Raw genomic sequence first — 13786 nt, forward strand, 5'->3', positions numbered from 1 at the left:
TGGCGGAGGGCCGGGAGGAGGCGGAGTTCTGCCTGGCGGCGCTCTTTATAAGCGGCCAGTGGCCGCGGCTGCGCGGTGATACTGACCTTCAGTCAGCCGGCTGCAGCACCATGGCGCCCTCCAGGAAGTTCTTCGTTGGGGGGAATTGGAAGATGAACGGGAGGAAGAAGTGTCTAGGGGAGCTCATCGGCACTCTGACCGCGGCTGCGCGGTGATACTGACCTTCAGTCAGCCGGCTGCAGCGCCATGGCGCCCTCCAGGAAGTTCTTCGTTGGGGGGAATTGGAAGATGAACGGGAGGAAGAAGTGTCTAGGGGAGCTCATCGGCACTCTGAACGCGGCCAAGTTGCCGGCTGACATCGGTAAGCCCTCGCCAGGGAGGGGTCCGCGGGCGTCGGGGAGATCGGGCCAGGCGGCGCCCTCTCCCCGAGCTCTGAGTCAGTGACCATGGGGACCTGTATGTAGGGTTAGGGTACGCGGGCTTTTGGGGATCCGGACATTGACCCCACAGCCGCAGCCCCGGGGGTGTGTCGATGAGAAAGGCGGGGCTACCTGCAATGGTGCCCTCGGACCGTGAGGCGGGAAAGGGCGCGGGTGAACGGGAAGACGGCGGCCCCAGGGTGCAACCTGGGTTTGCAGCAGCCCTCAGGAGGCACGAGTAGGAGCGGAGCCTCGCCCGGGTGGGCGATCGCGAGAGGCTGGCGACAGCCGGGAGCGCGGGGGAGGAGGCCGAGCCTGCGCGCGCGGGCTCCCAGCTACCTGCCCCCGCGGCCGCGGTCTCCGTGCGCCACTGCACGTAGCCGGAGACTCCTCCCCGCGCCTGGCCGGGCAGTCAGAGTCCACCCGCCGGGCAGCTTTGGTCTTCCCAGCTACCCGCGCTGATCCGCTCAGCAGTCTGGGTGACCCCTGCCTTCCGCCCAAGGGCCTGAGGGGACGCCCTACAGTCGGGCCTTTTTGGGATCGAGGAGCGAACCTCCAACCTGGAAACGGGAAGGCGCAAGGCCTCAATGAGCTAGTCAACTCCCTGCCACCCACAGGCGGAATCTTGCCGTCAAAGAGTCGTTCCCCTCCCACTCTCCTCATCACAGAACTACGTGCCAGATCCAAAGAGGCATCCTTTTCTGGTTTATTCCCCCAAAGACACGCAACCCCTGGGAGCTGGCCATTCTTGCTAAAAAACCTTGCCTTGGGGATGGGCTATTTTAGAAGGGAGGCTGGGTTGGCCCCTAGAGAATGCTGAGTCTAGGAGGTGCCCAGGCCCAGAATAGCCCTGGAAATCGGAGCCACAGCTGTTAAAAGTGCAGAGGGCAGGGTGAGGACCATGGCTCCTGGACTTGGGTGCAAGCCCAGCCAGGCTTGGGAAGTGGACAAACATCATCTTGTTGGGGGGAAATGGGGAGGAATGCAGAACTCTGAGAACTGTTGGAAGCTAGGGGGCTCCAGAGCACAGGATGGAGTCTGAAGAATGTTATCTCATTCCCTGTGCCACCATCTCATCCTCAGAGGTGGTTTGTGCTCCGCCCACTGCCTACATTGACTTCGCCAGGCAGAAGCTGGATCCCAAGATTGCTGTGGCTGCGCAGAATTGCTACAAAGTGACTAACGGGGCCTTTACTGGGGAGATCAGGTAAAATGCAGGCCAGAGAAGTGTGGCAGGGGAGACCCTGCCCTCACTTTCCTTGTTGAGGGGAAAGCCACAGGTTGGACCCAGGCTGAACCTTGGCTTTATCTCTCCCATTAGCCCTGGGATGATCAAAGACTGTGGAGCCACGTGGGTAGTCCTGGGACACTCGGAGAGAAGGCATGTCTTTGGGGAGTCAGATGAGGTTAGTAACCAGGGAGGGGAACAAGGTGCCTTATTCCAAGAGGGGTGTCTCACCGAATCTGTTCCTTAACAGCTGATTGGGCAGAAAGTGGCCCATGCCCTGGCAGAGGGGCTGGGAGTAATCGCCTGCATTGGGGAGAAGCTAGATGAGAGGGAAGCTGGCATCACCGAGAAGGTCGTTTTCGAGCAAACCAAGGTCATCGCAGGTATATTTGAAAAACAGACCTTTGAACCTAGCCTCGACCAGGGCGGCCCAGCGGGTGGGATTAGATGCCCTGCAGCTTGATTTGATCCCAGGATTTTACTGGAAAGGAAAGGGGAGGGTGAGAACCTTTGCATCCTTTTCACTTCTGCTCCTGCCCCTGCTGGTATAGATGCCACTTGAGAGTCCTTCAGCAGCCACCAGAGGGCAGTAGACCACCATTGTTCCTCATTCCCCTGGGGAAGTCTGGATAGGTTTTCCTGATCTTCCCGTCTCTGTGATCTGTCTGGCAGATAATGTGAAGGACTGGAACAAGGTTGTCCTGGCCTATGAGCCTGTGTGGGCCATTGGGACCGGCAAGACTGCAACGCCTCAACAGGTACTCAAGCCCTGAGGCCCTGATCTCAGCCTCCTCTGCTTTGGTAGAACTGGGCAGCCGCAAACACCACCTGGGTCAGCCCTTGTTTTAAAGACAGGGGTCCCCAAGCCCAGAAAAGGAGAGTGACGGGTCCAAAGACGTCCTCCCAGGGCCTGATATTCTGGCTCAGATCCCAGGGCCCTTCCTTTTCTCTACTGGTGCCATTTTTCTACTTTCAGTGAAAGGTAGTCTTACCTGGCTTCTTATTTTAGGCCCAGGAAGTACATGAAAAGCTCCGGGGATGGCTGAAATCCAACATTTCAGATGCAGTGGCCCAAAGCACCCGCATCATTTATGGAGGTGAGTTTGTCTGTCTCCAGTCTGAGGGAGGCTGACTGAGAACTAAACTGAGCGTACACCATCCCGCCCCTCTCGCCTGACAACCCCTCTCTCGCCTCCTTCCCCAGGTTCTGTGACTGGGGCAACCTGCAAGGAGCTGGCAAGCCAGCCTGATGTGGATGGCTTCCTCGTGGGTGGTGCTTCCCTCAAGCCCGAATTCGTGGACATCATCAACGCCAAACAATAAGCCCTGTCAGTCTCCCCTGCCATTCCAGCTAAGCCAGGGACTAGGTAGCACAGAAGCCAAATTGCCCCATCCACCCCTGTACAAGCTTCTGGTGGTGTCACCTGCCCCCTCTGTGGCCTAATCCAAACTGCGCCTTCCTTCGCCCTTGACACCTTACCCTGGACTGGTTGGGACAGGCCAGTCCCTTTCACATTGCTGTACTGGTTGGAGCTAGAAGCCACTAACGTGGCTTCTTGGCTGACAGGTGGAAGGGGTGGGTGGTGTTTACTCGCAGGTCCCCTCAGTCCCCAGTGAGGGCAGGAAGAGAGAAGCTATCCTCTCCCACCTCACACCATGAGGCCACAGGCTGAGAGTTAACCCTGTCATCCCCACGAGGCCAGAGTGCTGCCCTCACGCCGCCGTACCAGCAGCTGTGTTGTGTCTGTCAGCAGCCCCTCGGGTGGGGGAAATAAACACCTGGCACTGAGCCTTGCGGTCTGTCCTTACTGTACTTGTGCTTAAAGCTCCCCTTTTCCTTTTTTAAAGCAGCCACAGGACCCCTGTGCCAAAAAAAAAAAAAAAAAGTACCACAAACAGGTTTCTAGAACCACACATTCTTACTATTTTTACTGAAAAAACGTCACTCGTACCAGACTGCCAGAGTCTTGCCAAACAGCTTTTCCCCCTCTTCCATCCCTCTGGGTGACTCTGGGCTTGCTGAGCTCCCCAGAGCTTGGGGTTGGAGTAGGGGCCCAGCCTCGCCTCCCCCCCACCTTCCTGGTTTCAAGTAGCTGGTCTCCACCAGCAGTGCCTCCTCCCCCCAGGGGAGGGATGATGTCAGGTCCCCTGCACAACTGTGGTTCACAAGGGTCACTGGTAGAGCAGGTAGCGCTTCATGGCGGGGGGCAGGGGCAGAGCGGAGACCTGGCCAAGCCGGGTGTCCCCCAGGGCGCAGCGCACACACAAGCGGCTCAGATGCAGAAGGGAGTGTGGCTCGGCTGGGAGAGAGAAGGAGGGAAAGTAAGTAGGGATGTAGCCACCATCCAAGACACCCTCAAATTACCAAGTCCTACCCAGGTGCCCTGCTGCTTTCCTGCTTCCAATCTGCTCCCACCTTGACTGAGGGACATCGAAGGTAACTTCAAGTGGTACATCTGCTCTTGGGGGAAGGGATCACAGATGTCACACATCCCATTCCATTGCATCCCTGAGGTGGAGGGTGAGGTTCCAGCTATGGCCCTGAGCAATAGGCCAGGGTGGCCCTGACAGTGGAAGCGGTGGGCCTTGGAGCAGAGGCAGTGAGGTGCAAGGAAGGCCGGCCCTCCTCTGCTCTAACTGCTCTCCAGAGGAGCCTCTGCTGGAGCCTGCAACTGCAGAGAACAGTGAGGTTCAATCAGCCGAAGCCTGGCCCCGTCAGCTCCCCAAGGGGCCCCCCCCAAGGCCCTGCCTCCTCACTGCTGTCCTTTCTGGTGCCCAGGGCTTAAAGGGCTCCTTCCTGGGGGTTCACTGAGGAAGAGGTATGTGGCACAGACAGGTCAGAGCCTGGGGAAACAGGCACAAATCCCAGGAGCCTGGCACTTCTGGATCTCTTGGCTTTGGGCTTGTACACCTGGCCCAAGACCCATTTAACCTCTTTCCCTCTTGCTCCAGGGGCTGACAGACCTGCCGAACCCAGATCCCTCCATTCTGAGGGCTCTTGCCATTGCTGGCAAGTTGCTCTTCCAACCTTCTCTTTACCTCTACTGCTGTTGGGAGGATTAGGTTAGGGAACACCTTTGAGGAGCCTTTACCACGCCTATGGCTGAGCAGGGGTAAGAGGAAGGTGAGAAGAGGGTTCGTTCCCTCTGTTCTCGTAAGGCCTTCAGCTTCCATCCCCAACCACAGCCGCCAGTGACAACACATTCTCCCCACACCTCCCCAGGCCTCACCTCTCCTTTCGCCCAGGTAGCTGATGCGGACCTGGCACTGGCCCCAGACAGCGCTTACTGCCGGATAGAGGGTCCTACCCTTCAGTCCGCGGAAGGCTGGCCCCAGGTAGGTGCCCCCAATAGCGTAGCCCAGCGTCCCCTCTTCCATGTCCAGAACCACCATCAACCTCTCTGGCACCTCAAAATGCTCACCCTGAGGTCTGATTGGATATTGAGGGGCCCCTGGCCCCTTGCTCTGATGGTACAGTTTCCCCCGCCCAATGTCCCAGCCCCAAGACTCGCTGTTGCTGCCCAGCAGCGCCGCATAGTGGTCAGCCTGCAGTGGGGCCTGGGCCGTGGCTACGCCTACCACGGCGTGGGTGCCCCTTTGCTCCGGCGGCCAGCTGATCTCCCAGGCGTGCAGGCCCCTCGAGTAGCCCCTCTTACCCCGGGCCCCATCAGTGCTCTGGGCCACGGGCCGCCGCTCAAAGCACAACCCCCCTTCCTTGACCTCGATGTTCTCTGAGCAGTCCTTGGGGTTCCAGCCGTGCCGCCGTTGCACCCCCAGGTCAGGAGGGGGAGCAGACAACAGCTCCTCCAAGCCTTCGGGACAAGAGAGGTCGGGGTACAGGGCCTGTGGGGTGTGGGTGCTGCTGCCCCCTGCCAGGGCCGTCTGGCCCATGAAGCCTGAAGCCGAGGAGCTGGAGCACTCCCGAGAATCTCGCTGGTGTGTCTCCTGAAAGTTGAGCTCCCGTTCAGGACGTTCAGGACGGACCTGCAGAGGAGGCAGGAGAGATGGGGTGAAGTGCCGGCTCCTGGCTGGGGCGCCAGTCCCCACCTCGGCCCAAGCCCCGCTCCTTCCTCTTCACTACCCCGCTGCTCCTAGGCCCGTCACCTTGCCCTCACCCCATCAGTCACGGGTCTCCCGAGGTCCCCCTTTGGGCCAGTCCCAAGGCCGTTCCTTCTGGCCCGCCCCGTGCCCCCGTCACCGCCCCGAACCTCGCTGGGCTTCCCGGGCCGGGAGGTCGCCGGGCCTTTGCAGGTGCCCAGCCCAGCGCCCTGGCGCGCAGGTCCCGTCGCTTCCGCCTCCAGCACCGCCCCCGGCCTCGCCCCGCCCCCGGCCCCGCCCCCACAGCGCCCTCCAGCGGTTAACCCCCTCGTCGCCGCCAGGTCGCGCCCCAGCCCAGCCACGCCCCCAGGGGCCCCTCGGAGCGGCTAACCTCTCCTGGGTCCGCAGCTGAGGAGCGCACGACAGCTGAGGACAGCCCCGAGCACCGCCCCTGCGGAGTCACCTGTCCAGCGGTGGCCCCCCGGACCCCCCAGAAGCGGACACCCCGAGACCCCGCCCCCGCGAAGAGACCCTCGGGACGGTAACCCCTGTGGCTGCGAAGGTTCCAGGTCCCGCACCCAGGTAACTCGGAACGAACCCTTTGATAGATTCAGCGCTTTGGGATACCTTTGAGGCACCTGGACAACCAAGTCCTGAGCCCCGGAGATGAGCTGACGTCTGTTTCCATTCCCCTGGGTTTCTGGGTCACTGTTTCTGGGCTGGGCTCTTTCTGTCCCAGTTGTGAGTCAGCCTGTTCTGCAGCAGAAGCTATGGACTCTTGTGTTGCCAGCTGTGAGCCTTGGGTGTCACAGGCCTCTGCTGTTCTAGTCTTCTGTGGCCACCATTCCTGCGTATTTGGCTCCATTTAGTAGAAGGCAGTGATTAAGACCTTGGTTTAAGGGAAACTGTGCCCCATTGAGCTATGTGAGAGACGTCAGGGACGTTGTCAAACTTCTGTAAGCCTGTTTTCATTTAGGCAAAATAGAAATAGCCACAGGGTTAGACGTAAAGCACTTAGAACAGAGCCTGGTGCATGGTATGCACCCACTCACTAAACAACTATTATGATTTACTTAACATTTGTAAGTATGAACTATACTATGGACAAGCAAGACAATAGAAAAGCAAAGGATGCCAGCTGGAGAGCCAGATTGACTGGGTGTGTGACTACTGAAAAGCCAGGATGCAAGTGACCTTTGGAAGTTACTTAACCTCCTGGTCCCTGTAAAACAGATGCTACTAATATCTGCTGCATAGAGTGTAATGCAGATTCCATGAGATTGTCAATACTGAATATGTAAAGCTTCTTAGACAGAACAGTTTCTGTCTCAAATGTAATCATTTCTGCTAAGCAGGCTAATTAGTGAATCCTCAAAGTTACAACAACATTTATACAACTAGCTATCACAGGATTAACACTGGGCCTGGCCGAATCTCAAAGACTAGGAGTTGTCCTGAGAGGTGACTCTAATGCCCGCTGTGTGTAAAAGGCATTCCAGGGCCCTCCATGGTGGTGCATCGGGTTAAAGCACAGTACCATGAAGTGATCCGCAGCTACTGAGTGATCCCTGACCATCAGGGAGGTGACCCACGTGGCACAGCTGACCTCTCCTGTCTCACCTGCTGCTCTCCTTAGCAATGTGTTTCAGTACATCTGCCTGTTTTGTTCTCCACTCTGTCTCTGGTGAATCCTCTCACTTCCCACACCTCTGGCCTGTACCCTTGTTCTTGTGCGCATAAATAAATAAATCTTAAAGAAGAAGGCATTCCAGACAGAGAGTATATGACAAGACATAAATGGAGCCAACTTAACAAAGCCTGGGCAGTCACTACAGAGAACTACATTACTGGTTTTGCTTGAACTGGGCCAAAGACCTCTGGATTGGGGCAAAGGTCTTTGGACTGGGCCAAAAGCATTATTTTATTATTATTATTATTACAAAAGTTTATTTTTACATCATTTTGCACATTTTTTTTTCCATCTCGATTGTAATCCCCACGGGTTTCCCATCACCAAATCACGCGTGTGCCACCACCATAATCCCGTGCATTTCCCTCCCTTCCCTCCCCTCTCCCCCGTTTTTACATTCCCCACTCCCACCCCCACAAAATGTCTCTGGTATATATATGGTTGTTCATTATTTTTGTTATTTTCTCGCCTGGTCCATTATACTCCTGCTATGAGTGAAACCATCCGGTATTTTTCTTTCTCTTTCTGGCTTATCTCACTAAGCATGATCTTTTCCAGCTCCATCCAAGTTAAAAGCATTATTTTTTAAAGCTGTCAGAAACACAATTTCTTGAACAGTCATCAGGATCTGAGGGCTGATGATTATGAACTTTTTTGCTAAAGAGTAAAACCAGTAACTAATTATGTATTGGCAAGAATAGTTTCAGTAGCACCAATGAATTTAAAAAAAAAAAAAAAAAAAGGACACGTGCCTCATCTTCTTCTTTTCTTCCTGTAAAAATGCCCGTTTTTTTTTGCCCCTTCTTGAAACACTGTGTGATTCTGTTCAAATCTATGTCCCTGTATGGCAATTCTTTGATCCACAAATAAAAACACTTTACCTTTTTAATTACTTCTTGAATTTGAGGTTGGCAAGGGAGTTACCAAGTAGTAGTGGGCTTAAGGAATTAGGAAGGTTGCAAGGTTGCAAGACTACAACAGGAAAGGAAGCAGGGCCTCCCTGGTGGCACAGGGGTTGAAAGCCCAACACTGCATGGTAGCAGCAGAAGCTTTGGTGAGAGTTCCTTCCATCCGGCTCTGCTCCTGAGGTGGCCACACTGGCAGCAGTCCTCTCCTGTCTTGACTGCTGCTCCCATCAGCAGTGTGCTTCCTCTATCTGCCTGTTTTGCTCCCCACTCTGCCTCTGGTGAATCCTCTCATTGTCCCTGTACCCCAGTTCTGTATGCATAAATACATTTTAAAAATCTAAAAAACAAACAAACAAACAAAAACAGCCTATCAAGTTAGCACTATCTGCTCACAGTGAGATCCCTGGCCTGCAGGGAGCTGACCTACAAAGTGCAGCAGACCTCTCTTGTCTTGCCCACTGCTCCCCTCAGCAGTGTATTTCAATGGATCTGCCTGTTCTCTCTCCACTCTCTCTGGTGAATTCTTTCGCCACCCACCTTTCGCTCCCTCTCCCTACCCCCCCAACCTCTGGCTTACAACTCAGTTCTTTTATGCATAAATAAATAAATCTTTAAACAACAAGGCAAGCAGGCACACAAGCACAAAGAAGTCTCTGTCAGATCACAGAGGCTTTGGTGGTCAAGTTAAGGAATTCAAGTTGTATCCTGCAGAGCAGACTGGTAATGGGGAACCCAAGTCTGAATGGAGCACTCATTTTAGAAAAACCACCCTGGCAGTAATGTAGAGGCAGCCTTCCAGGGAAGTAGGACTAGAGCAAGGAGTCTGGTTCCAGCAACCAGGTAGTGTCATGAGGCTGGGCAGTAGAACTGAGAATGAAAGGCAGAAAGACATTCAAGAAACACTCTTGTATTTACAAGATTGGATGACTAAATGATGAGGTGAGGGCAATCTTTCCAGCCTAAATGATTTTGCTGGAAGGTAGTTGTCGGAGACCAGCTCGAGGCAGCACAGGCAGGACCCTAAGATGCGAAGGCGTTGGCCAGCTGATATTCCAAAAGGGGGAGAGGGGAACAGACCCAAGGAAGACAGGGGAGTCAGGATAGAGTGCAAGTCTTCCTGCTATCCCTTCAGCAGGTCTTTATACTGTGTAGCAAGTAGTTAATTGTAGTAATGCATAGGGTAAGTTAATGAGGTATCTCCATAAAACATTCTCAAGGACAAAGGGAAAAAAGCATTCTTCTGTTTACAATTTATGGTATGCTAAATTATATGTTTTTGTGACAGTTATCATATATACAGCTGTCTAGTTATCATCAAAGGAGGAGGAGTCTGGAAAAGGGTGAGCTTGTTAGCAAAAGGTTGTTAAGGGTCTTGGGATAGTAGTAAGTTGTGTTAGCAGTGTTATCAGTGAAAAGCTAATGGGGAATTTGAGGCTAACAGAGAGTAGTTTGTGCTTGCTTTAAAAGGGAGTAAATTAAGAGAAAGTTGTACAGTTATATATCAAACAACACCTGTGTAGTCAAGTTTAAAATTTGTCCATGAGTCCTTATGCCCTGGGAGCCTTATCTGATGTTTATTTTTTATTCAAAGAAACCAAGGAAGCTTCCCAGGAGTTTTTTATGTCCTGGGGTCTTATTTCTCCTGGGGCTTGGCTTTTGTCTCAGGAGGCAGAGGAATTTCTCACCCTGGGGCAGCTTGCCTGAACCAGCAGCTGCCTTTTGCAGCTAAATCAATCCAGTTGTAAACTGAATGTTGCTCAGAATATTTTGATGTTATGTTTATTCAAAAAAAACGGAGGTCATAACATAAGTTAGCAGTGGACAGTCTGATTTTTCAGAGCTTATCCCGATCCACCCGGAATCTGTCAGACAATGGATGTTGCATAGCTTGTGTCAGGTAGTGCTGTGAACCCACAGTTAGTGAGAGTTAAGAAATGGGGCTCTCCCTGATGGCGCAAGGGGTTGAAGTGCAGCGCTGCGGGAGCCAGCCACAGCTGCTTCAGTGCAGAGTTCAGTCCCCGCCCCGGGGAGCTGACCCACATGGCGCAACAGACCTCTCCTCTCTCATCTGCTGCTCCTCTCAGCAGTGTACCTCCTCAGTCTGCCTGTTCTGCAGCCCACTCTGTGCTTGGTGAATCCTCTCATTGGCCCTGCACCTCTGGCCTGTACCCCAGATCTGTATGCATAAATTTAAAAAATCTTAGATAAGAATCATGTATATGACAAACTTTCAAATTTCCCTGAAAATGTATTTTTAGCAGATGTCCAGGGCTGAAGATAAGCTAGGGCCCAGATCAAAGACATTCCCAAAGACCCCTTCCCACAACAACAAATAATACATCTCCACCTTATGGTCCTCTCCTGGACACAGTTTCTTTGGAAACATTAGCTTCACTGCCTCGTAAAGAAAAAAATACTTGTCCTTTGTGCTCTCTGTCCTGGTCGAGTCTTCTGTGAGGCCCACAGGACCCACTGAGTTTGGTTACAGAGACACTAATCAAGATGGAGACAACCAAAGATGGGGGAGATGGTGAGTTGAGTTGAACAGATTTTTTTGTTTTGTTTTTAAAGATTTATTTATTTATGCACACAGAACTAGGGTACAGGCCAGAGGTGCAGGGGCAGTGAGACGATTCACCAAAGACAGAATGGGGAGCAGAACAGGCAGTACATTGCTGAGGGGAGCAGCTGGCAGGGCAGGAGAGGTCTGCTGAACAGGTGGGTCACCTCCGGGGCAGGGATCGAACTTGCACTGAAGCGGCTACGGCCAGCTACGGCCAGCTACGGCCAGCTCACAGTGCTGCGCTTTAACCCGTTGTGCCACTAGGGAGGGCCTGAGTTGAACAGATTTTCAATCTACCTGAGCAACAAGTAGATGGAAGCATCCAGAACACACTTGCAAATGGCAAATCCAGAACACACTTGCGAATGGCAAGTCAGGCTTTAGACATTGAACTATGAGAATCAACGAAGGGCACCAGAGAGTATGGTATAAGAAGAGGATCAGTGAAGATCGAGAACAGCAAAAAACCAGGTTTGATTACTTACAAAATATTCTGATGGTCAGCAACTTTGGTGAGAGAATGCACATGGATTATGGGAGGTGGGAGTCCATGTTCAAAGGGCTGAGAAAAGAAAGAAGACTTGAAAGAAACACAGGAACTTGAACACAAGCCATCACCCATACTGCCGGGCTATTCATGCCCACATGATGGTGCATAGTGCCTGTGGTGAGTGTGAGCGCATTGATGGATGAAAGCCTGGGGATAGAGAGTGAGCCTAAATCTCAAGACAGAGATCAGCTTGAGAAGCTGATCACACCTGCCCCGCTGTGTTTAAAACACAGCATCTGCCAGTCGTTGCCACTGAATCTTCAGCTGCTCAAATATTTCTTGATAATAGTGCAAAATATCATAAAATGTCATAATTTTGCCTTTTTTGACATTTAATTTTGATATTGAATTGTAACAATAAAGTATATTCATCTCAAATCACTCAAGGAATTTTTACATATTTAATGCTGCATGACCTATCACCAAAAAGATCAAGTACATTTCCAGCAACACAAAAGGCTCTTTGCCCTTTCTCTGACATTACACCCCAAAACGTAACTATCTGACTTCCATTAATATAGATTTGCTTTGACTTTTCCATTTCATGTCAGTGAGACCATTTAACCTATATTTTTTCATGTCTGACTTATTTTTCTTCAGCATTATATTTGAGAGAGCCACTCATGTTGTTACATGAAACAGGTCATTCTTTCATTGTTTTTAGTATTCTAACAATTTATTCTACTGTCAATGGACTTTTGTTTTCAGTTTTTAGCTCTTATTATAAAGAAAGCTATTTTTTTTTAATCAATTATAGAGAATGCTACTCTGTTCACTGTTATATCTCTTTGAGGCATTCATTATTCCTGGGTGCATGCTTAAGTACAGAATTGCTGGGTTATAAGAAATTACAATGTACTAAAGACTTAATCAAACACAGCAAAATTCAGGTTTTTGCCATACAGGGCTTTTATTCAAAAATTAGATCAGTAGGTGTTGTAGCCTGGAATATTTCAAATGTATGAAGAAATCTGAACTGTTGTTCCCATAACTATCTTCTCGGGATGAGATGTGTGTCAATTCCTCCAGCTTTTTATTAGTGTTTCTCTGTGGCTCTCCAGAAATTCAATACTTACTGGCAAGGAAAGTCATGATTAAGGAGATGGTTTTCATTGCACTCTGGATGTGTTGACCCCTACTCCCTAAATGTGAGAAACTCCATTGCCTAATTTATGGCAATGGGGGATTGCATCAGCAGTGTCCTCTTAAAAAAAAAAAAAAAAAAAGAAAAGATTATTTAATTTCTTCTACAAAGCCTCCACAGTCCAGTTGCTAGGACACTTAAATAATTAGTTTGACATCCTTGCCCACAGAAAAACCTAAAGGGTCCTCCCTGTTGGTGCAACAGGTTAAAGCACAGCAATGTGAAGCTATCTGCAGCATGAATTCGATCCCCAGGGGCCAGGGATGTGACCCACATGGAGCAGCAGACCTCTGCTGACTGGCCCACTGCTCCCCCAACAGTGTACTTCAGTAGATCTGCCTGTTCTGCTCCCCATTGTCTCTGGTGAATCCTCTCATCCAACATGCCTCCGGCTGGTACCCCAGTTCTTGTATGCATAAATAAATATATCTTTAAAAAAAACCTTAAAATCCTAAACATACTTTCCCCAACATGCAATGATTGTTATTGTTGCTTTTTTATTAATACATTTATACATACAAGAACTAGGGTACAGGCCAGCGGTGTGGGGGTGAGAGAATGCACCAGAGACAGAGTGGGGAGCAGAACAGGCAGATCTACTGATATACACTGCTGAGGGGAGCAGTGGGCATGTGGGTCAGCCTCATCATGTGGGTCAGCCTCATCATGTGGGTCAACTCCCTGGCTGGGGATGGGACTCATACTGCAGTGGCTGGAGATAGCTTGCTAGTACCAAGCCTTTAACCCCTGAGCCCCTAGGGAGGGCCGACATTGCTTTTTCAGTACAAATGAGGCAACTGGCAGTATACTAAAGCACTCCAACTCATTGCCACATTCAGAATGGGGTCACATCCATGGATCTAGGAGTCAAGGAGGAATTTCAGCTTCATGTATGTGGTTTTGAAATAGCAAGTCATGCTTAGATCAGGAGACAAAGGAGTAGGGGTGGTGTCAGAGGTGTCTTGCTGAGCAGCCCATGAAGTATGTGGGACCTCAGAGTGGTACTGTTCTCTGTGATCAGTGACATTGAGGTCTTTTTCTTTTAGCAAAGTGGAATCTATATCCTTGAAGAACATGCCTCCCTTTATTAAACACAAAGTTAATTCAGTCATGCTGCCACCACAAGCAGAGGTGATTATGGGTCATTTGTTGCTTTAGAGCTAGAGCCTTGCACTTCTGGTTTGAAAATATAAAAGCAACTGGGCCTCTCTTCCCCTGAGAAGACCCCAGCCTTATTGTATTCTGC

The 13786-nt window shown here is 51.3% G+C and overlaps 2 protein-coding genes across 5 annotated transcripts; one reads left to right on the top strand and one right to left on the bottom strand.

The window, feature by feature from the left end:
* Positions 1-204: 204 nt before the first annotated feature.
* Positions 205-3437, top strand: TPI1 (triosephosphate isomerase 1). The gene is made up of 7 exons (XM_012732571.1): positions 205-361; positions 1503-1626; positions 1741-1825; positions 1898-2030; positions 2320-2405; positions 2657-2744; positions 2852-3437. Exons 1-7 carry the CDS (start codon positions 247-249, stop codon positions 2968-2970), a joined length of 750 nt encoding a protein of 249 aa, XP_012588025.1. The 5' UTR covers positions 205-246; the 3' UTR covers positions 2971-3437.
* A 93-nt stretch (positions 3438-3530) lies between these two features.
* Positions 3531-5928, bottom strand: SPSB2 (splA/ryanodine receptor domain and SOCS box containing 2). Of its 4 annotated transcripts, XR_001146039.1 has the most exons (4): positions 5763-5928; positions 4878-5631; positions 4064-4319; positions 3873-3947 (listed from the first exon to the last, which is right to left on the bottom strand). XR_001146039.1 is itself a non-coding variant. In XM_004692904.2 (3 exons), the coding sequence occupies exons 2-3, from the start codon at positions 5536-5538 to the stop codon at positions 3820-3822; spliced, it is 789 nt and encodes a 262-aa protein (XP_004692961.1). In that variant the 5' UTR covers positions 5539-5631; positions 5763-5927; the 3' UTR covers positions 3531-3819. The 4 variants fall into 4 exon arrangements, 3 of the variants coding, with proteins under 3 accessions (XP_004692961.1, XP_012588024.1, XP_012588023.1); XM_004692904.2 differs by lacking the exon at positions 4064-4319 and having other exon boundaries at positions 3531-3947; positions 5763-5927; XM_012732570.1 differs by having other exon boundaries at positions 3865-4319; positions 5856-5928.
* Between the last annotated feature and the right edge of the window lie 7858 nt (positions 5929-13786).

The sequence above is a fragment of the Condylura cristata genome, unplaced genomic scaffold (assembly GCF_000260355.1).
Source record: "Condylura cristata isolate star-nosed mole 26May11 unplaced genomic scaffold, ConCri1.0 scaffold00034, whole genome shotgun sequence".
Taxonomy (NCBI): Eukaryota; Metazoa; Chordata; class Mammalia; order Eulipotyphla; family Talpidae; genus Condylura; species Condylura cristata.